Source organism: Astyanax mexicanus, chromosome 1 (genome assembly GCF_023375975.1).
Source record: "Astyanax mexicanus isolate ESR-SI-001 chromosome 1, AstMex3_surface, whole genome shotgun sequence".
In the NCBI taxonomy this organism is placed as follows: Eukaryota; Metazoa; Chordata; class Actinopteri; order Characiformes; family Acestrorhamphidae; genus Astyanax; species Astyanax mexicanus.
The window spans coordinates 116746560-116768133 of NC_064408.1; the positions used below are offsets into that span (position 1 = coordinate 116746560).

Consider the following 21574-nt stretch of genomic DNA (forward strand, 5'->3'; position numbering starts at 1 on the left):
AATGGGATAAATGATGATGGTGTCCATATAATTGATCTCATACTCAGTATAATATAATAGATTGTGGTCTCTTGAAAGGGGTATCCAGTCAGTGTTCTGCTACTTACTGTACTGAGATGAGTATAGTATTCCTGAGAAAAGTATTCAGTTCGTGTTTTGACATTCACTATACTGAGCTGAGTGATGCACTTTTGAGAAGTGAGTCCAGTAAATGTCCTGAGATGTATTGTACTGGGCTGAGTGGTGCTCTTTTGAGAGAGGTTTCTGTTTAGTGTTCTGATACACACTGTCATCATCTGAGTTATGAACTCTCGAAAGGGATGTTCAGTTCGTGTTTTCAGACACTTACTGTTTCTGGGTTAAGTGATTGACTCTCGAGAGGGGTATCCAGTTGGTAGTTTTAAAAGTCTTTGCTTCCTCCATAGGTATATTAGTTTTACACATTCACTCATTTTTACACAACTACGCTAATTAAAAAAAAAAACAGTCATTAGCAGATATTGATACAGAGCTGATCGGTTTTCCATCTCCTTGTGTCAGTATATGGCAAAAACCAATCTGGTGTAAAATGTTGACTAGTACTGCCTACTGTACGGAACTACCTCAGTCAGCATGAAGAAAGATCATAGCAGGACTGCAGCTAAGAACAGCTCATATCTACTAATCCCTCATCCTTCATCCCTCACATCCAGCTGTATTCATCTCATTACAGGCTTTTAGGTTCAAACATCTGAAGGAATCTGGCACAGAGAGAGATTTATTAACAAAAAGCAGTTACATTTTATTTGTAAATGGCATTTACAAATGGATATTTACATTTACATAATCTTTTATTTTTACAAAGTCATATTTCTCACAAAAATAGATCTCTTCTCAAAAAGTTTAAATATCTGTACATCTGCTATGAATATATTTACAAAGGAGGTGGACCCGTCCGAAAGGAGCCAATATTCAAATGAAACTCGAAATCTTCTCCAGTGATCACATGTACAGCGACTAAAGAGGAAATTGAACCAGATACATGAAATGAAACTGCAGTTTTCAGAGTATAATACAAAAAAATATATAATAACAAAAGAACAACAAAAAAATCCACTTGCAACTTTAAAAAATAAAGCAAAAAGTGTGAAGAATAAAATAAATAAATAATCTAAGAAACAAAGAAACAAAAAATAAAAAGGTAAAAGGTTGATGTGGTTTTGCGGCACAGAGAGTTCAAACGTAGCAATGCTACATTGGATCATATTTGGCAGGCGTGTGCAAAAGTGACTTCTTATTTATTGACTTTTCTTGTCTTCAAAATAATAATCATACACATTTTTTTTTTTTACCAGACTTTGATAAATAAATACTTTTTTTTTCCAGAAAAAAAAATCATATTTTCAGTTGGTGGAGTACTTTACAAGGCACTATTATGAAATATGGATGGAGTGAATCATTATTTGTTATGTAATTAGCGCTTTTTTTCAGATTCCACATGATGACAAACTGTTGTTTAAATAAATAAAAAAAACTGACGCAATGTTCAAAGTTTCTCTAAAAAAAAAAATAATAATAATAATAATACAGTGTAGCCTAACGATCAGTGTCAAATATTCAATATTCAGAAAACAGAAACAGCTATAAGTTTAATGAGGAGCTGAGGCAGAAAGTGTAGCGGTTCCAGCCGGAAACGAGACACGACCAACTGACCAATAATAAGCACTCTTAAAAATAAAGGTTTCTCCACGGTTCTAACATCAACTTTCTTTTACAGTACAGTACAGTCTTTTACATCATCTAGGAGGTTCCTTTGTGGTGGAAACGAGGTCCGTTAAACTTTAAATAGGTTCCTCCCGCCCCCGCGTCTCATTTACATCACGTTAAAAAAATCTACAGCTCTTTTGATCATGTGTAAAGTGTGGAGAGATCAAATAAAGCTTCTTCCCTTGGATACAGACCCAGTATACATAACCCAAACCATGAGTCTGTTACTAACACTGAATAGATCAGACTGAGACAGAATGAGGGAAACTGTTCTTAGACCAGAAATTGTTCTTTTTTCGAACTATAACTTTTAGGCTTTTCTAAACTAAATTCAGGCATTAATCGAGTTTATAATCCTGCCAACATGCTCATGTGGAGCTCAGATAGGTGGAATTTGGACTAGGTGGGTTTCAGGTGTGCACTAATAGGGTCTGAGTGGGTTTGTATATCATGTGTTGTTACTGGGACCTAGTTGGGCTTCCCAAATGGGCCCCATTGTCTCTTGAGAGGGGTAGCCAGTTAGTGTTTTTAAGATTCCCACTGTACTAGACCACTTTTGAGAGGGGGATCTGGTTACTGTTTTTAAATGTATTGTACTGAGCTAAATGGTGCACTCTTAAAAGTCTTTGCTTTATTCACAGGGTTATTAATCATAAATTAAATTTACATTTTACAACTATTTAAGTTTTAGTTAGATGTCACTAGACAAATCAGAGACAGAACTGATAGAGTTTTTTCATCTTGAGTATCAGAATATGGTAAAAAAAAAAAAAAAAAAAAAAAAAACAGTTTTTCAAGTGATGACATTTAGGCATTTAAAAAAAAACTAAACTCAGGCATCGAATCAAGCATATAATCCAGCCAACTTGCCAAATTGGCCCCAATGTAATGGTCTCTTGAGAAGGGTATCCAGTTAGTGTTTTGATACTTATTGTACTAAGCTGAGTGATGCACTTTTAAAAGGGGTATCTGTTTAGTGTTTTGATACCTACTATACTGGGCTGAGTGAGGGACTTTTGAGAGGGAAATCCGGTTAGTGTTTTGATACTTATTGTACTGAGCTGAGTGATGCAGTCAGATATGGTTAAAAAGCAACATGTAATTTTGAACAATACCAATACAGAACTAATTGATTTTTCAACTCTAGTTTTTGAATATGGTAAAAAACATATTTTTTCAACCTAAAATTCAGACATTAATTAAGCATATAATCCAGCCAACATGCTCATGTAGAGCTCAGATGGGTGAAACATGGGCTAGGTGGGTTTCAGGTGGGCACTAATAGGCTTTGAGTGAGTTTGTATATCATGTGTTGTTACTGGGACCTAGCTGAGCTTCTCAAATGGGCCCCAATGCAATGGGATGAATGATGGTCTTTTGAGAGGGCTATCCAGTTAGTGTTTTGATACTTATTGTACTAAGCTGAATGATGCAGTCTTAAAAGTCACAGGGTTGTTAGTTTTTAACATTTTACAACTTTCTAAGATGGGTGGAACGTGGGCTAGGGGTGTTTCAGATGGGCTCTAATGGGCTCTGAGTGGGTTTGTACATCACATGCTGTTACTGGGACCTAGTTGAGCTTTCTAAATGGGCCTCAATGTAATAGGAATGACTGTCTCTTGAGAGGGAAATCCAGTTAGGTGTTTTGATACCGACTGTACTGGGCTGAGTGATGCACTTTTGAAAGGGTTTTGGTTAACGTTTTGATACAACATTAATACAACAACAGACACTATGACTTTGGTCATATTTCAACCACATTTAAACATTGAAGGTCGGTTGTGTGCCAGCTGGTTAGTGCAGGGTGGTGTTGTCCACTACCACTGCCAACCCCTTATGATGCTTCCTGGTTCCTTTATTCCTTTATTTTTAAGAGTGTTTCACATAACATACTGTAGGGGAGCTCCTGCTTTTTTCAGACCCGTGTCTTCAATAGCTGAACCTGTTTAAAAAAAAAAAAAGAAGATACCAGGGGCCTCATGTACTAATACTTGCGTAAACTTCCTACTAAAATGTTCCGTATGCTCAGAGCTAAAAAAATGCTGTACGCACAAAAAATCTGGATTTATCAAACTGTGCGTAGGCAGAATCCCACGTACTTTCTCTTAGTACATCTCAATTAACTCATTAAGCACATTAAGCACAAATGCACGAATACATCACATCTGCCGTAACTCCTCCCTCAAGTACGCAGAGTATAATGTTATAATAATAATAATATTTAAAATAATATGCTAGAGTATAATATGCCCGTCAAGGAAGTGTTGCAAGGTGCGTAGCGTAGCCGCTGTCTCCTAAGTAAATTAATAATTTAAATTTAAATTAATTATTCTAAGCTGAATAATAAATGTTTTTATTCAAATGCTTTAAATGAGTTGCTTACCAAGAAGCCACCCAGCCATCTTCAACAACTAATGTTTATATAATCTAGGCTAAGTGAAAACACGTTGAACGATTTAATTCAGTAAGCCAATGAAATTGTCTGATTAATTTATTGTTTAATTGTCTAATTAATTTACTTTATTTTACCCATGAATGGCTTATTACTACAACGTGTGCGTAAATTATATCTTAGTTGTAAATTTCAATGCATTTCAAAGTGTCGCCAAATGCCAAAAACACAATACACACGTACAAAAAACATACGTAGGCCTGAAACGAAAGTGCCGTGGGGAAACGAACAAACTTACTTACGTTCAAGTACATCAGACCATGAGCGTGAAATATGGCAATGTACGCAATGTTTTTATGCGTACGCACCTTTAGTACATGAGGCCCCTGGTTGGTCGGTAAGCGAACGGGGATAAGGGCTTACGATGCCAGGCTGAAAAAAGCAATATACACACGTGATGAAGCGAGCAAGACTGTGTAGCGTTTTTTTTGAGAAAGGCTCACAAAACCCCTCTCCATTATATAAGCAGCTCACAGTCCCCCCCGGAGACCTCCTCAGGGTTTCAAAATAATGCACAGACCAAACAATACAAAATTCAACAGCACTCTTAGAGTGAGTTACACGTCTTAATACACTCCACTCGAAATGAAGTGAAGATACAACCCCCCCACCCCTCCCTCCCTTCCTCCCTCCCGCTCCCCAGAGTCCACGCAAAGCTTAAAGCCATAGGCATGTGTGAGTATTGGCTCCCCGTACTGTGCTTGACTTGGTGTCGCACTGCTTGACTGTGCGTCCTCTCGAGACGTCGTACCGCCGGCCGACCGACCGACCGTCCGTCCGTCCGTCCGTCCTCGGAATATCGTCCTTTGGAACAGGAATCGCAACAAAGCAACGCTAAGAGTCTTAATTCTTAATTCTGTCCGCGAGGTGAACAGGCTTCATCAAACCATTGTGCAGACCGTGTTGAGGTTGGGGTCGAAGCGGACCACCTTGCCCTCGATGGTTTTGGAGTTGGTGTTGTACATGGGGTTCTCGAAGGTGGCCTGGCCGTTGCTGTTTTCGTGGGCGGAGCAGCCAGTGTACTCCGCCTTATCCGTCCTTCTGCAATCAAACAAACAGAGATAGAGAGAGAGAGACACGGTTAAATACGTAGACCAATCAGGGTAGGGTTAGTTGCAAAAACATTAAGGAACCTATTTTAGCGATCTATAGACAAGATGCATGCATAATGCAACTCGTTTTAGGGCGTGTCAGTCTGTCTTTGGCATCATCAGCTCAAATTGAAATGAAAAAGGCAAAAAAAATGTGAAGAAGTAGCACTACTGGGTGATGTATGGGTTTAGAGCCGAGACAGGAGGGAGAGCTGATTGACTGAGCTGCAGCAGTGTGCCTCTGATGGTGGTGAGCACTGGCGTAGGAACCGGAGGGGATAGTATAAAGAAAAAAGTGGATTTGAACTTTTATGTCGAAAGCGCGTCGAAATCTGCACCCCCGCCATGAAAAGCACCCCCTCTCCGAAGCATGTATCTAATTAATCAAATCTGTTATGTTATGTATTTGTCTATTTGTCATATGTATATAATTCAGACATTGCACCATAATTTTTTCTAGCAAAAGTAAATACAATGTGGAGTAACATGTTTAGGTTATAAAGGGATCTTTAAATAAATAATAATTTTGTTTTTTTGTAATTAACTGTAATTCCGCAAATGTTGTTCTAAGTCACTATAGGGTGGGCTTTGATTCATTTTAGCAAATGTGTCCCCCCAATGTCAATCCTGCTCCTGAGACCCAGATTGTTGGACATCACCAGGGGGCGGTATTATTGATAGACTGATCTGCATATTGTGATGTATCTGCGTACCAAAGTACAGGCACACATCATCCACACCTATAGTACAGTTAAACCTGTGAGGGCGCTGCAAAGGTGGAAATTGCTACAGTAAAAGTGTTTTTTTTTTAAAGGTTTGGAAATGTTTATATAAATTATAATCAGAACTGGTATGTTTTATTATTTCAAATAAATACTCAAAATTTCAGCTAATAATGAAAAACATATGGTTTAGGGTTTAGTGGCTCTTTAAGAACCAAGTTCGCTCTGACTTTGCGTATTGCGTATTGCTATTTTAACGGTGAAGCGCTTCTGAACTTCTCAGCAGAGAAAAATCATGCTGTGAAAGAGTGTGAGTAGGTAATTTAAGGGAACAGCACAGTTATTTTATTTTGTATTCTGTTTATTATTGATGTAAAGATTGGGTCTTGTGCTTTGCAGCGCGTCCTTGTTTGTGTGTGTTTAACGAGCAAGGGTGTATGTGCGTTTAGGTTGCCAAGATGAACAGAATTAACATGTGTTGGGTGACTGTTGTCAGGGTTTTAATCAGTCAGTGGCACACCTGTGTTTTCCGCAAGCGCTCCCCAGTAATCGATATTAAGTTTGCTGACAACTACGCAAGAAGAACATCCAATTAGGAATCTTAAATATTTAAAAACTCTTAAATTTAACTTACTGAACACTGAAAAAACCCTGGAAAATTAGCTTGTTGTAAAGCTCAGTTAATAATAAACGGACATTTGAATATTAAATATTACAATATAAAACAGTGTTTTTTATGTTATTATAAATTATTAAGATTAATATAACTAATTATATCATATATAACTAATTAATAATTAATAAAGTTATTATTATTTAGAGAAAAAGTGTAGAAGTGACAAAAAAAATTTATTAAAATATTGTAAGTTATTGTAAATTATTTTATTAATAATAACAAACATTATGCTGTATTAAACGCTATGTTTTAAATTGAGATTACATGTCACTATTACAAATTGTTATTAATGGAACTACATTTTTCAAATGTTAAATGTGATAGGGCTCGGAGTGGTCACTCTGGCTAAGCACTGCCCCTATGTTTGGGAGATTGCGGGTTTGAATCCCAGTCATGCAGCTTGCCATCAGCTGCCGGAGCCCTGAGAGAGTACAATTGGCCTTACTCTCTCTGGGTGGGTAGACGGCACTCTTTCCCGTCATAACTCCTAGGGAGATGTTGATGTCTGACTTCACATGTATTGGAGGAGGCATTCACCCTCCTTGTGTTGAGGCATCACTAGAAATAGGGCACTACAGCTGAGCAGCTGAGTGGGTGGGACAATCGGCCTAGCTAAATTGGGGAGAAATAATACAAAAAAAAAATAGAAACGTAAAAATTGTTTGTCAAGTTTGATAGTAGATAATAATAATTTATGAGTAAATATATAAAATCAGACTCACAATCAGATCATCTCAATAAATGTATTTCATGATTAATGTAAAATAATGACTTAACTTGTCAGTGATGATGTTTAAAAGTAATGTAATGGATATTCAGACCAGCCAGGTAGATTATTGATGTGGACGTGCAACTGTGTGAAAGTACGTACCGCTGTTTATAGAGATAAAATCCAAACCCTGCGAAAATCAGGGCAAAAAAAGGCACAAGAATCGCGACGGCCACAGAGCTGCTGCTGGTCCTGGGCGGAGCCTCGGAGCTTCTCGTGGTCTCGGTGATGTTCAGACCTGTGGAAAAGAAACATTTAATGACCTTGAACTAATTCAGCACCACACAATGTCTCTACACTCTGCTTTATTCTTACTAACACTCCCCTTCCCTGCTATAATCACCATTACGATTATCACCACCATCCTCCTGCAGATCTGTTCTCCTGCAGGCAATTCCCAACCCCAATCATCCTCACCTGACCAGCTAATTACTGCCTTCACAAGGCCCTGATTATCTGAATGAGGAGAGCTGGGACTGGGTTAAAGGTGAAACCCGCAGGAAGGTAGATCTACAGAAGGAGGCTGGTGACCATTGAAATAGGAGAATAGGAGAACGTAGGCTGGTATGGGGGAACCAGCACTACAATTAATATTATAATTAAAGCACATAACACTTTAGAATTTACTTAAATTGACTTGTAACACTGAACACAAGCCTTTTGTTAACCATTTGAACCGTAGGTTTTATATTTAGTTATTAATCCTGATGCAAAAATCTCATTGTGAATTATTTGGCAACTGCTTGGTTCAGCATATTGTGTGGTGTCCCACAAGGTTCAGTTGTTGGGCCTTTGTCCTTGATATAAATTATGACAGTAATGTAGTTCTGAGTGTAATAAATTGTGGGTTTATATACAGGGTCAGAGGTGTTGCATGTGTGTGCAGTGTGGTATCTATAGTACCAGTCAAAAAATGGATTCATCAAGATGTTAAACTTAACACAACTCTATTGATGGCCAATTACGCAACCCACTCATTAGGACTCCCCCTATCACTAGTGATGCCCCAACACACCAGGAGGGTGAAGACTAACACATGCCTCCTCTGATACATGTGAAGTCAGCCTCTTTTTAAACTGCTGCTGATGCAGCATTACCGAGTCTCGGTTCTGATACATCAGCTCACAGACGCAGCCTTGTGCTGATCCACATCACCCTAGGACTGATGAGGAGAAAGGGCACCATCTACTGTACCCGCCCAGAGAGAGTAAGGCCAGTTGTGCTCTCTCAGGGCTCCGGCAGCTGATGGCAATGTGGACTGTTCTTAAAAAAAATATTTTAAGGTTTGGAAACACCTTAATTTCATTTTTTTTAAATGTTCTATATTGTAGATTAATACTAAAGTCATCCAAACTATGAAGAAAAACATATGGAATTATTTTGTAAACATTAATGTGTTAAACAAACCTACACCTAAATCTAAATATTTTAGATTCTTCAAAGTAGCACCACTTGCTTAGATTTTTAGTTTTGTACATCTTAGCTTTATGAGTCACCTGGAATTCAGGCTTTCAGTTAACAGCTGTGCTGAACTCGTCAAGAGTTAATTATTTGAATTTCTTGTCTCTTAATGTGTTTGAGAGCATCAGTTGTAAAGTTGTGAAGAGGTAGAGTTACAGGTATACAGTAAATATCTCTATTTGAGTAATTTTCTAATCCATATTATGAGAAAAAAAATCAAGAACTTTAAAAGTATACTCAATCCTCAGTCACTGCAAAGACCAACAAAAACTTTATGATGGAATTGGCACTCATCAGAACCGCCCCAGGAAAGGAAGAGCAAGAGTTTCCGCTGTTGTACAGGATAAGTACATGATTTCTTATGTGTTCCTTTATAGCATGGATCACTTCAGTATTCATTTACAATGTAGTTGAATGAGAAAGTGTGCCCAAACTTTTGACTGGTACTGTATTATAGTATATAATAGAATTTACGTATTTTTTTTAGTATGTGTGTTTCATATTTTCCAGTGTTAAGTTTAATACAGGTGTATATTTTAAATAAAATAGTGTATTTAAAGAGGCAAAAATTGTAATACTTTACTATAAGGGTACACTAATTAACAATACTTAACACTTTTTTCTTTACAATTACAGCATTTACATTATTAATCATTATTTTTTTATTGATGTGTCAATTCATTATTATGCACAACAGTGTTCTTTTATAATTATTTGAGACAGACACAAATACTGATATTTGGGTCCCTTATTATATAGTTTCGCCCCCAACAAATTATATTATTGCTAAAACAAGAAAATACAAAAAGGAAAGTATTTCATTGTTTTTTTTCTTGGTTAGAAAATGAAGTGAAGTTAACCAGAATATCTTGGGTTCATACTGTGCAATAAAAAGGTCAAGGTATATGAAGGTATAAGAAACACAGCACTTCCAATTCCAATTTGTAATTTCCATACTGTCCAGGTTTTTACTGATTGGACCATATAATAAGAATAATAGGCCATTAATAAACTTCAGCAAATTGTTTTTCCCCTTTTAGATCTCAATTATAAAGAATATATGTCTGATATAAAAAATGCCACTTGGTAAAATTTCATGGTTGTGACCTTGGTGGTGCAGGTCAATTCTTTCTTTTTAGAAGCGAGTTAATTAATTGGTTTTAATGGCAGCATAATCACAGTGATACATGTATAGCCATGTGATTCTCCACTGCTAACTCAAACCTAATAGAGCAATCAGTGGAAACATGCGTAGAAGTACTCTACTAGTTCATTTATCTTATAATGCATTGATTTACCTCAGAAGTTAGATGTTGGAGCTGGGAAATACATTATATTGCACCTGAGTAATGGTGTTCCAAAAAAATAAAAAAACACTACAGTTTCTGAATCAGTTTCTCTGATTTTGCTATTTATAGGTATATGTTTAAGTAAAAGGAACATTGTTGTTTTATTCTATAAACTACAAACAACATTTCTCTCAAATTACAAATAAAAATATTATCATTTAGAGCATTTATTAGCAGAAAATGAGAAATGGCTGAAATAACAAAAAAGATGCAGAGCTTCCAGACCTCAAATAATGCAAAGAAAACAAGTTCATATTCATAAAGTTTTAAGAGTTCAGAAATCAATATTTGGTGGAATAACCCTGGTGGTTTTTAATCACAGTTTTGATCATGCATCTTGGCATCATGTTCTCCTCCACCAGTCTTACACACTGCTTTTGGATAACTTTATACTGCTTTACACTCCTGGTGCAAAATTCAAGCAGTTCAGTTTGGTTTGATGGCTTGTGATCATCCATCTTCCTCTTGATTATATTCCAGAGGTTTTCAATTTGGTAAAATCAAAGAAACTCATCATTTTTACGTGATCTCTTATTTTTTTCCAGAGCTGTATACTTTTATCTTCACCTACTGCCGTGCCCACTGTGTGTATGATTGGCTAAAATACTGTTCATTGTTATATATGTGAACAAATATACAAATTAACACAATTAATGATTTCACCATTATCAAATATTATTGAGGTCATGTCAATTTATTGTACAATAATGCGATAATGTAATTATAGTAATAGATCTAATGTCTGAAGATAGAAGTTGGACATTATTGTGTGTATGCTTGATTTAATAAGACCCTAATAGACAGTAGTGTTGATAGACTGTATAAAACTAATGGTTTTACTACTGATGTTAATGAGTGGTGCAGCCATATTGGATTCTCAGTAGGAAATCTGATTGGTGGAGACGTTCCAGTTAAAAATTGCTACTCAAAACCAGACTGTTTTACACAGCATTAGACTGGAGTTTGTTATTAGCGTAGCCTCGCCGTTAGCTGACCTTGCCTCTGCAGTCCGAACTGCCCGTAGTCTCGGCCGTGTATGTAGCCCTGGAACACGTAGGTACTGCCCTCGTGCTCAGCGGAGACCTGCAGGAGAAATGATAGCGCCTGGTTAGAGCAGAGCAGAGTGCTACTCCACTCAAAGGGAGGCAGTCTGGAGGAGAAATAAAACACATTCATGTTTCGCTAAGTAGCCACACTTACAGAATGGCTTCGGCTGGAGTACAAAAGTGTCAGATCAAAAGGCTTAAGTATTTTACTATCGGAATTTGTGCACTCAAGGCAAGAGCTGTTTTCTTTCCCCCTGTTTTTCCCTCTTTTTTCTCTCCACATAAAAAAGAAACACATAAAAGCAACAAAAGTGGGTCATTCTACAAAAACATCCAATCTGGAATTGGTAAAATGTGTAAAATTATTTTTTTTTCTTCTAACATTTAAACTTAGACTATAATTATACATCATCTTGTACTTGTATGAATGCACATATTTTTTTTTATCTTTTTTGTCTTTTGTGCACTTATTTAAATACTGTTTGCACCAAAGAAAGGTAAAACAAGAGACAGTTATACCGGTGACAGTAACGCAAGAGGCAGTAACACCAGTTACAGTAACATCAGAGACACAGCAACAACAGAGACAGAGTAACACCAGACACAGTAACATCAGTGACAATAACACGAGATACACAGTAACACCAGAGACAAAGTACCAAAGATACCAGATATACCAGAGATAGCAACACCAGCAACAGAAACACCAGAGACAGGGACATAACAACACCAGAGACAATGTATTGCAATAGACACAGTAACACCAGACCACAGTAAGACCAAAGACAGCAGTATCAGAGAAAGTACCAACAGCAGTATCAAGACAGTAAAGTAAAGACAGCAGTATCAGAGAAAGTACCAACAGCAGTATCAAGACAGTAAAGTAAAGACAGCAGTATCAGAGAAAGTACCAACAGTGACAGTAACACCAGAGACACAGTAACACCAGAGACACAGTAACACCAGAGTGACAGTAACACCAGTGACAGCAGTTTGACAGAAAGTACCAATAGTAACAGTAACACCAGAGAAAGTAACTTTAGAGACAGTAACACCAGAGACACAGTAACACCAGACGCAGAAACAGCAGTGACACAGTAAATCCAGCTAAAGTTACACTAGAGACACAGTAACACTAGAGAAAGTAACACCAAAGACAGTACCACCAGAGACACAGTAACACCAGAGACACAGTTACACAAGAGACACAGTAACACCAGTTACAGTAATACCAGTGACAGTAATACTGGATAGTAACAACAGTGACAATAACACCAGAGACACAGTTACACCAGAGATTGAAAGAACCAGAGAGTGAAAGAACCAACAGTGACAGTGTCACCAGTGACACTAACACCAGTAATACAGTGATATCAGTAACAGTAATACCAGTGAGAGTAACACCGCAGACAATAACACCAGAGACACAGTAACACCGGAAACAGTAACACCAGAGACACAGTAACACCAGAGACACAGTAACACCAGTGACACCGTAACACCAGAGACACAGTAACACCAGAGACACAGTAACACCAGTGACACCGTAACACCAGTGACACCGTAACACCAGAGACACAGTAACACCAGAGACACAGTTACACCAGAGACACCGTAACACCAGAGACACAGTAACACCAGAGACACAGTAACACCAGAGACACAGTTACACAAGTAACAGTAATACTGGATAGTAACAACAGTGACAGTAACACCAGAGACATAGTTACACCAGAGACACAGTAACACCAGAGACACAGTTACACCAGAGACACAGTTACACCAGAGACACGTAACACCAGAGACACAGTTACACCACTGACACCGTAACACCAGAGACACAGTTACACCAGAGACACCGTAACACCAGTAACAGTAATACCAATGACAGTAATACTGGATAGTAACACCAGAGACACAGTAACACCAGAGATATTTTTCATGAAAAACGCATTTTACAAAATGACAGTAAACTAAAAAAAATCAGACATTAATTGTGCAAAATAAAAAAAAAAGTTTTTTTTTTTTTTACCTAAAAATAAGACACATTACTGGATATATGGTAATCTTAGCATGTTTTAAGTGAAATATATCCATAAGGTCTAGACACACACAAATGTTTTGTGTATGTTTTTGTAGATTGACCACATAATCAAAGAGCATCTGCGACAGGACATCCCATAATAGCACACACTTCAGAATAGCGCATCTGCAGTGGAGTAGCTCCCCAGAAAGTGAAGGTTTGTATGGAAAATAAAAAGCAGAATTAGAAACAGAAGAGAAAAAGGGAAATACTGAAGTGGAAGATGAGCTTTATAACCATCAACATCATCCTTATTCTTTACTCAAGTACAAATAGAGAGGATTCACTAATCCTTTCATTTCCTCCTTCCGACACTCAGGTTTCATCCCGCATCTCAGCATGTCTCAATGATGTCTCAATGTGGATGAGTTCTCATCACCTAAAACTCAACCCCAGCAAGACTGACCTTCTGTTCATCCCAGGAACTACGAGCCTTCACAACAATCTCTCCATCTCTTTCGACAACTCACTGGTCACTCCATCGGCAGAAGCAAGAAGCCTCGGTGTAGTAATGGATGACCAGTTATCGTTCTCGAGCCATATTGCAAATCTGACTCGATCATGCAGATTTCTCCTGTACAACATCCGAAGAATTCGACCGTGTCTGTCTCAGGATGCCACTCAGGTGCTTGTGCAGTCTCTTGTCATCTCAAGACTTGACTACTGCAACTCTCTACTGGCTGGTCTTCCACTGAGAGCCACCAAACCACTACAGTTAATTCAGAATGCGGCAGCACGACTCGTCTTCAATCTTCCGAAGTTCAGTCATGTGACTCCTCTGCTGCGTTCCCTCCACTGGCTTCCTGTTGCCGCCCGCATCCGATTCAAAACCCTGACGCTGGCCTACAAGGCAAAAAACGGACCAGCACCTTCATACCTGATGGCGATGGTCAAAGCCAGATCTGCACCAAGAGCTCTTAGAGCTTCCAGTACGGCTCGGCTCGAACCTCCATCACTCAAAACACACAGAAAACAGACATCCAGACTCTTCTCTGTGCTGGCACCAAGGTGGTGGAATGAACTTCCACTGGATGTCAGAACAGCAGAGTCACTCACGGTCTTCAAACGTCGACTGAAGACACATCTTTTCAAAGAGTTCCTAAACTAATAAAAAAAAAAAAAATAAAATAAAAAAAAAAGGTTCCTAGGGTTCTTAACATGATTAAGCTCTATGTATCTCTTGATCCTAGTCTACAAACTAGCTTTGGATATCTTAAGTAACTTTGAAGTCGCTCTGGATAAGGGCGTCTGCTAAATACCATAAATGTAAATGTAAATGTAAATTCACTGCAGAAAACAGCAGGAAACGTACAAAAACATCAAAGTTCTTTTTGTCTCGGGTTAAGTCGATGTTAAATAACCCAAATTACATCCGCTGAATTTAGCAGAGGTCTCTGGAGTGTGCATATTTCTGCCTCTGAATCCGTTCCAGGAAAAGAAGTGATGTCTGTGTGTGATCATATTGTTCTAGTGGAGAAGCTGAACAGAACATGAAATCAATATCATTACTCCACTAAAGAGCTGAGTATCAGCAGAGCTGATAATAATGATGTTATTAAAGCCCATTAGAGTCAGTTCAATATAAAACCTTCTGCCTGATTCCAGTCATATTAACAGTTTATAATATCAGACCTTCACCTGAGTATTTTATCTGTGAATGAATAGTGATAACATTATGGCTGGGGTTAGGTGAAGAGGTTAGATTTCAGCAGTGTTGGGCACGTTACTTTGAAAAAGTAATTAGTTATAGTTACTCGTTACTTCTCCAAAAAAGTAACTGAGTTACTAACGGAGTTACTCCACTATAAAAGTAACTAGTGCGTTACTTTTATTATTCGCCCGTCAAAAAAAAGGAAATCAATTATGTATTTACTATTATTATTAGAAAAATAACAAACGAAAATAAACCCAAAATGTTGACAAAAATATAATCTAACGAATTACAAAAAATAAAAACGAAATTCTTCACAGAACCAAAGAAAATTACTAAAACATATAATACTGAAAAAAACGGAAAAAACGGAAAAAACGGAAAAACGCGTCTGGGGATGGAGTTAAACAAACCAAGCCACACTCAAAGGAAATATGTATATATAAACAAAACAAAATAATGGACGAAAACAACAATCTAATGACCGTTAAAATAGTATTAATATAACAGCTTCACCAAAAGAGAATAGAGCTTAGATCGGCCCAAAAAATCCGACCCGACCCAGCCCGAGCCCGTGCACGTTCTGCCCAAGCCCGAACCATGAACTGTCATTATAAGACCCAAACCATAAACTGTCTGTTTTCAGGCTGATTGAATGAGCGAAATATAATCAGAATTATGTTAATTAACACTGTAACATAAAAGCATAAAACTATTATTTAATTAAAATGATTTTAAGAACAGCTACACACAGTGCTGCAAGTCAAACGCGGAGGTGTTCACGTGAGCCCAGAGCTACGTGATTACATTTTTCATTTTATTATAGTTTAATTCAGTAAGTTTTAATTTGTTTTTAGGGTGGGCTTGCTAGTTTTTATTAGTTTTCACACATCTCATCAGAGAGATCAATCTAATAAACGTGAGAGAGAGAGAGAGAGAGAGAGAGAGAGATTTGCTTGTTCTGGAATGAGCTACTCACAGGTAAATGTTCTCACACACTGTATCTCCTGTTTCTCTTTTATCTGCCTTGCGCTCATATTGTAATCCCATGTAATCTGCAGTTTCTCAGTGTTTTCTGTCGTATTTTGCGGCTAGCGGGAGCGCTTTACACAAGAACTAACGCCACAGACCACGAGGTGATGCGTGCTCGGCAACACCGCCCGCTGTACAACTCCGCTGTACAACAGCGCTTATAAATAAATTAAACACGAAAATTCAGTAATTTTAGTTCGTTTTAGTTAGTTTTATAAACACAAAATAGTTTGAGATAGTTATGTTTTTTCCTTTTAATTACCGTTTTTATTAGATTCAGTTAACACAAATGTTTTTTCACTTTCAGTTTTCGCTATTTCGTTCGCTTTAGTGAACAATAATAATTGGTTACTTAGCAACATTGTGATTATCACACCAGAGCTTTATATAAAATGAAAATAGGAGCCCGATTTCGGGTCGGTCCTCGGGTCAGGTCGGGTTCGGGCAGAGAATCTAAGCTCTAAAAGAGAAAGCAGCAGCACCACAAAAACCCGAGCAGCTAAAAAAGCTTAACGTCCTTAATTCGGAACTTGGGTTGTCCACGGCAATCACTGAATTAATTAGAGCAGCAAATCGTCACAATTGTGACTCACTTCACCACGCCAAACCACAGGCACAGCGGCCAGAAGCTCAAGTTCACCGGAAAGAAGAGGGGTTAACCAGGGCAAAGCAAAGTTACAACAAAAAAAAAAGTTCATAGTTAAGCTTTTTGTTGAATATAAAATGAAGAGTAAGTTTTGCATTGAGTTTACAGTTAAGACTTAGTTTTGGGTTGAGGCCAGTTTTAGGATAATGGTGGGGTAAGGTTTAAGACCATGGTTTGTTGATGCTAGGGTTAAGACCAAGTTTTAAGTTGAGTCTAGTGTTAAGACTAAGTTTTGAATTAAAACTAAGGTTAAGACTAAGGTTTGCATTGGGGTTTACAGTTAAGACTAAGTTTTGAGTTGGGGCTAGGGTTAAGACTAAGCTTTCTGTTGAGTTTACAGTTAAGACTACGTTTTTGGGTTTAGGCTAGAGTTAGGATTATGGTGGGGTTAGGTGTAAGACAATTTTTATGGTTGATGCTAGGATTAAGATTAAGTTTTGCATTGAGTTTACAGTTAAGACTAAGTTTTGGGTTGATGCTAAAGTTAAGACTAAGTTTTGGGTTGATGCTAGGGTTAAGACAAAGCTTTAAGTAGAGGCTAAGGTTAAGACTAAATTTTGCAATGAGTTTACAGTTCAGACTAAGTTTTGGGTCGATGCAAAGGCTAAGACTAAGTTTTGGGTTGATGCTAGGGTTAATACTAAGCTTTGAGTTGAGGCTAAGGTTAAGACTAAGTTTTGAGTTGGGGCTAGGGTTAAGACTAAGTTTTGCATTAAGTTTACAGTTAAAGCTAAGTTTTGGGTTGATGCTAGGGTTAAGACTAAGCTTTCTGTTGAGTTTACAGTTAAGACTACGTTTTTGGGTTTAGGCTAGAGTTAGGATTATGGTGGGGTTAGGTGTAAGACAATTTTTATGGTTGATGCTAGGATTAAGATTAAGTTTTGCATTGAGTTTACAGTTAAGACTAAGTTTTGGGTTGATGCTAAAGTTAAGACTAAGTTTTGGGTTGATGCTAGGGTTAAGACAAAGCTTTAAGTAGAGGCTAAGGTTAAGACTAAATTTTGCAATGAGTTTACAGTTCAGACTAAGTTTTGGGTCGATGCAAAGGCTAAGACTAAGTTTTGGGTTGATTCTAGGGTTAATACTAAGCTTTGAGTTGAGGCTAAGGTTAAGACTAAGTTTTGAGTTGGGGCTAGGGTTAAGTTTTGCATTGAGTTTAAAGTTAAACAGTTAAGACTAAGATTTGGGTTGATGCTGGGTTTTGAGTTGAGAATAAAGGTGAATCTCAACGCTAAAGGCCATTTCACACCATTCTATTTTTTTGGAGGAAACAAAATGCACAGCAAGTTAAACTTAAAACACCAAAGTTAAAAACTAAAACACCAGAATGCACATACTGTATGGTAGCCACTTTTGTTGAGAGTAGATATAAAGTATTATGACTGTATATTAATTTTTTATATTGTTATTTTTAAACTATAGTTCACAATAATAAAGGTACAGATGTAACTTCATAATACAGGTTTTTTTATATGTGTATATGAACCAACACTGTTTTTATATTATTGAACACAGAAATCTCCCACTGCTGAATGGTTGAGTATCAAATGTACTATAGTATTAATGCACCTGTAAATAAATAATGAAAATAATAATAAAAAATAAAAAAAACAGGAAAAACTCTTACAAAGCCATCCATGGTCCACGTCTCCTCAGTGATCTTGGTGTGTGAGCCGTGCACCAGCGCCCTCATATGATACAGCCTCAGGGTCAGACGAGCTTCTTGGCTTTTATACACACCTGCAATCACAATCAAACAAGTATAATAACACTCAAATAAAGACGCAAACTGTGCAGCAGACACATCCCAGAGCTGCACATTTCCTCCAAAACTGACTGTTAAATTTAAAAAATGTTAGCAGAAAAAACTAATATATATATATATATATATATGTATTAATATATATATATATATATATATATATATATATATATATATAGAAACAGACTGAGACACAATTATACCATCAGAAATAATAAATATTTGTTCCTGTTTTACCTAAAAAAACATATTAAAATAAATAAATAATGTTGCCATTCATTTTTTCAGTATATTTTCATCAAGGTTTCTGTTCCTTTGAATAGTTAAGAGAGTGAAAGAGAACATCCAAATGTCAAAGACGTACAAAAAATGTTTTATTTTCATCTTTTATGGGACCAGCAGAAACTTACTTCCATCCCTGATAAAGTTAGCTAGCACACTTTAGCTAGCTAAAGTTAGCATGTTAGCTAACTTAATGCCAATGTTAGCTATCTTTCCACTAACCTTACTTCTATCCCTGATAATGTTAGCTAGATCGCCGCTAAAGCTAGAATTTTAGCTAGTTCACAGCCAAAATTTGTATGTAAGCTTGCCTGCTGCTAAAGTTAATATGTTAGCTAACTTGCCATTAATGTTAGCTAGCTCACTGCTAACCTTAGATCTGAGACACACTGAGGAATGTGAACATCGCCTTAGTATCAAACTAAGCATTGCTAATGCTTTTTTATTGTAGCAGCTAAAACTGTTTACAGTTCGAGTTGCAAACATGTTTCAGGGTTCTTGCACCATTTTAAAAGTCAAATTTAATGCTTTTTAAAACCTTTTTTAGGACCTCAATAAATATAATTTCTTTAGTTCTCTTCCCGGTAATGTTAGCTAACTTTCCGCAGAGATTAGTATGTTAGCAAACTCGCTGCTAATGTAAGCTAGCTCTCCGCTAACCTTACTTCTATCCCTGATAACGATAGCTAGCTCACTTTAGCTAGCTAAAGTTAGTATGTTAGCTAACTCGCCACTAATGTTAGCAAGCTCTCTGCTAACCTTAGTTCTCTTAGTTCCGGATTAGATGTTTAAGCGGATTTTTATTTCAGACATTTTAAGAGCTGCTTGGTCATGGAAACTCTCCATTCCATGAATCTCTCTACACTCTACTGTTGTTGATCTAGTCTGAAGCTACATGAAGTTTGGAGTGGTCTGCATGCCTAGCTGCTTGATTTTATACACCTATGGTCATGGAAGTGATTGGAACACCAGAATTCAGTTATCAAGATGGGTAAGTAAATATTTTGGCAATATAGTGTACTGTTGTGTCTTCTTGTCTCTTGTGGACTCCTCTTTGGGTGTTCTTGGAAGGCTGTTGTTTCTTGAAATAAAACTCAGTGCACACTGCCCTCTTAACTGGAATAAAATATTTATTTCAATCAGAAGCAAAGTGTGGGAGAGAGCGTGTCAATTCTCGGTGTCCCAGGTTTTCTCTCTCTCCCAGTCTTGTGGTCTAAACCGTTTAAATAGTCCCTCACAGTCACTCCTATAGCTCTCATACCTAAAGAATTCCAACCACCCTATTTACAGCTTTACCATATATGTAAATATGACCTTTTGAGAAGCGGCATGTTGTTTACCTGAAACCACATGTGACATGCCAATCATGTATAGAAATGGACTTCTCAGAAATAGTTTAGCTGGACACATGAACTTATCTGGGCTAAAGGCCTCACAAACAAGAAGTGACAAACATCCATAGTACAGAATACACCTCAGTACCTCAAGTAATTGCACTGTATATAGCTTTTCATCATGTGTTTATCGAGGTGAAGTGGCATGGTATAAATTGAGTAGCTACTCCCATCTTCGATAAGTCCCTTTATTTTAACCATTCAGTAAGTAAAATTACATTATTCCAACCTCTCAATTTAAAACTAATGCCATTTCGATATGGCTTAAGATTTTAGATTAATCTGTATAAGTTATCAATGAGCTTGAATCTCCAAATTTCTTTTAAAAATGTAGAAACAATGTTCCAATTTAGAGCATTTTTGCCCTTTTGTGCTCCAAAAGTCAGAAATGTAGCATTTAGTCCCTTTTCTTTATACCCTGCTGTAGCTTATCAGCTAAGACCTTTGGTATCTAAAGTTAGCTTCTCTGGTTTAGCACAGGAGCTACGAGGCTAATGTAGTAACACTCAACAGGCAGATTCATAAAATAAATCTGCTGTAAAGAGTCTGATTTAGCGTGATTTTAAGTGGAAGTAGTGTAGTGATAACACTTTCACTCATTTATAAACGAGCACTAGCAGACAGTTTTACTGTTTAGTGTGATATCTGGCACTACAGCTCTTTTCTCCTCATTGGCATGCGCTGTTAATGATTCATAAAGCACAAAGTCAGGCAGAAGAGCTTGGCACTAAATTTACCAGTAGCTGAAATGAATTTAATAATCTTTTTCAGATTTTTTTTTAAACACTCTCAGCTGCTACTTCTGTTTCTTTGAGTTTCAGACCATTTTTAGCAGTAAAGCATAATACACCACAGTAACTTTAAATAAATAAGACTTTGACGATTGAATCCATAGTGCATTGATTAATTTGGAATTGTGCAGCTGGATTTAGGGCGTGTCAGCGTGTTTTTGGTATCATGAAGACGCAAACAATATGCCTTCCGTGGCTTGAAAAGTGCAAAAGACATGCACTAATTCTCTTAATTAATCATGGGTGTGGTTTGGGCATGAAAACGTGAAATAAACCAATGAACCAAGATAGGATTGGACGGCTGACTGTTGTCAGGGTTTTATTCGGTCAGTGGCGCACCTCTATTTCCCCCCACCTAGATAGAAACACGCCAGATATTTACCCTTACACACACCTCACTTCCAGACCACCACACCTATCAGTGTAGATTTATTCCTAAACTCTGACACTATTTCAACAGCGCAGGAGCAAGGTGTGAAAATAGACTGTTGACGGGGTGTAAGATAGCAACGAGCATCATGGTGCATCTTGCACAGGGTGTACAATATGCCCAATATCTCCAAATATTTATGGACACCCTTTCTAAGAAATAGATAGTAAAAAGCATTCTCTGGACAGTAC

The 21574-nt window shown here is 37.4% G+C and overlaps 1 protein-coding gene across 2 annotated transcripts in view; it reads right to left on the minus strand.

Moving 5' to 3' along the window:
- Positions 1–4834: 4834 nt before the first annotated feature.
- The window catches only part of csmd3a (CUB and Sushi multiple domains 3a), a 777572-nt gene continuing 760832 nt past the window's right edge, over positions 4835–21574 (minus strand). For both annotated transcript variants that reach the window (XM_049467549.1, XM_049467548.1), the window contains exons 67-70: positions 18352–18464; positions 11262–11349; positions 7559–7694; positions 4835–5239 (exon numbers count right to left, since the gene is read on the minus strand). In XM_049467549.1, coding sequence (XP_049323506.1) covers positions 5080–5239; positions 7559–7694; positions 11262–11349; positions 18352–18464 — 497 coding nt within the window. In that variant the 3' untranslated portion in view covers positions 4835–5079. The remainder of the gene's footprint in view (positions 5240–7558; positions 7695–11261; positions 11350–18351; positions 18465–21574) is intronic.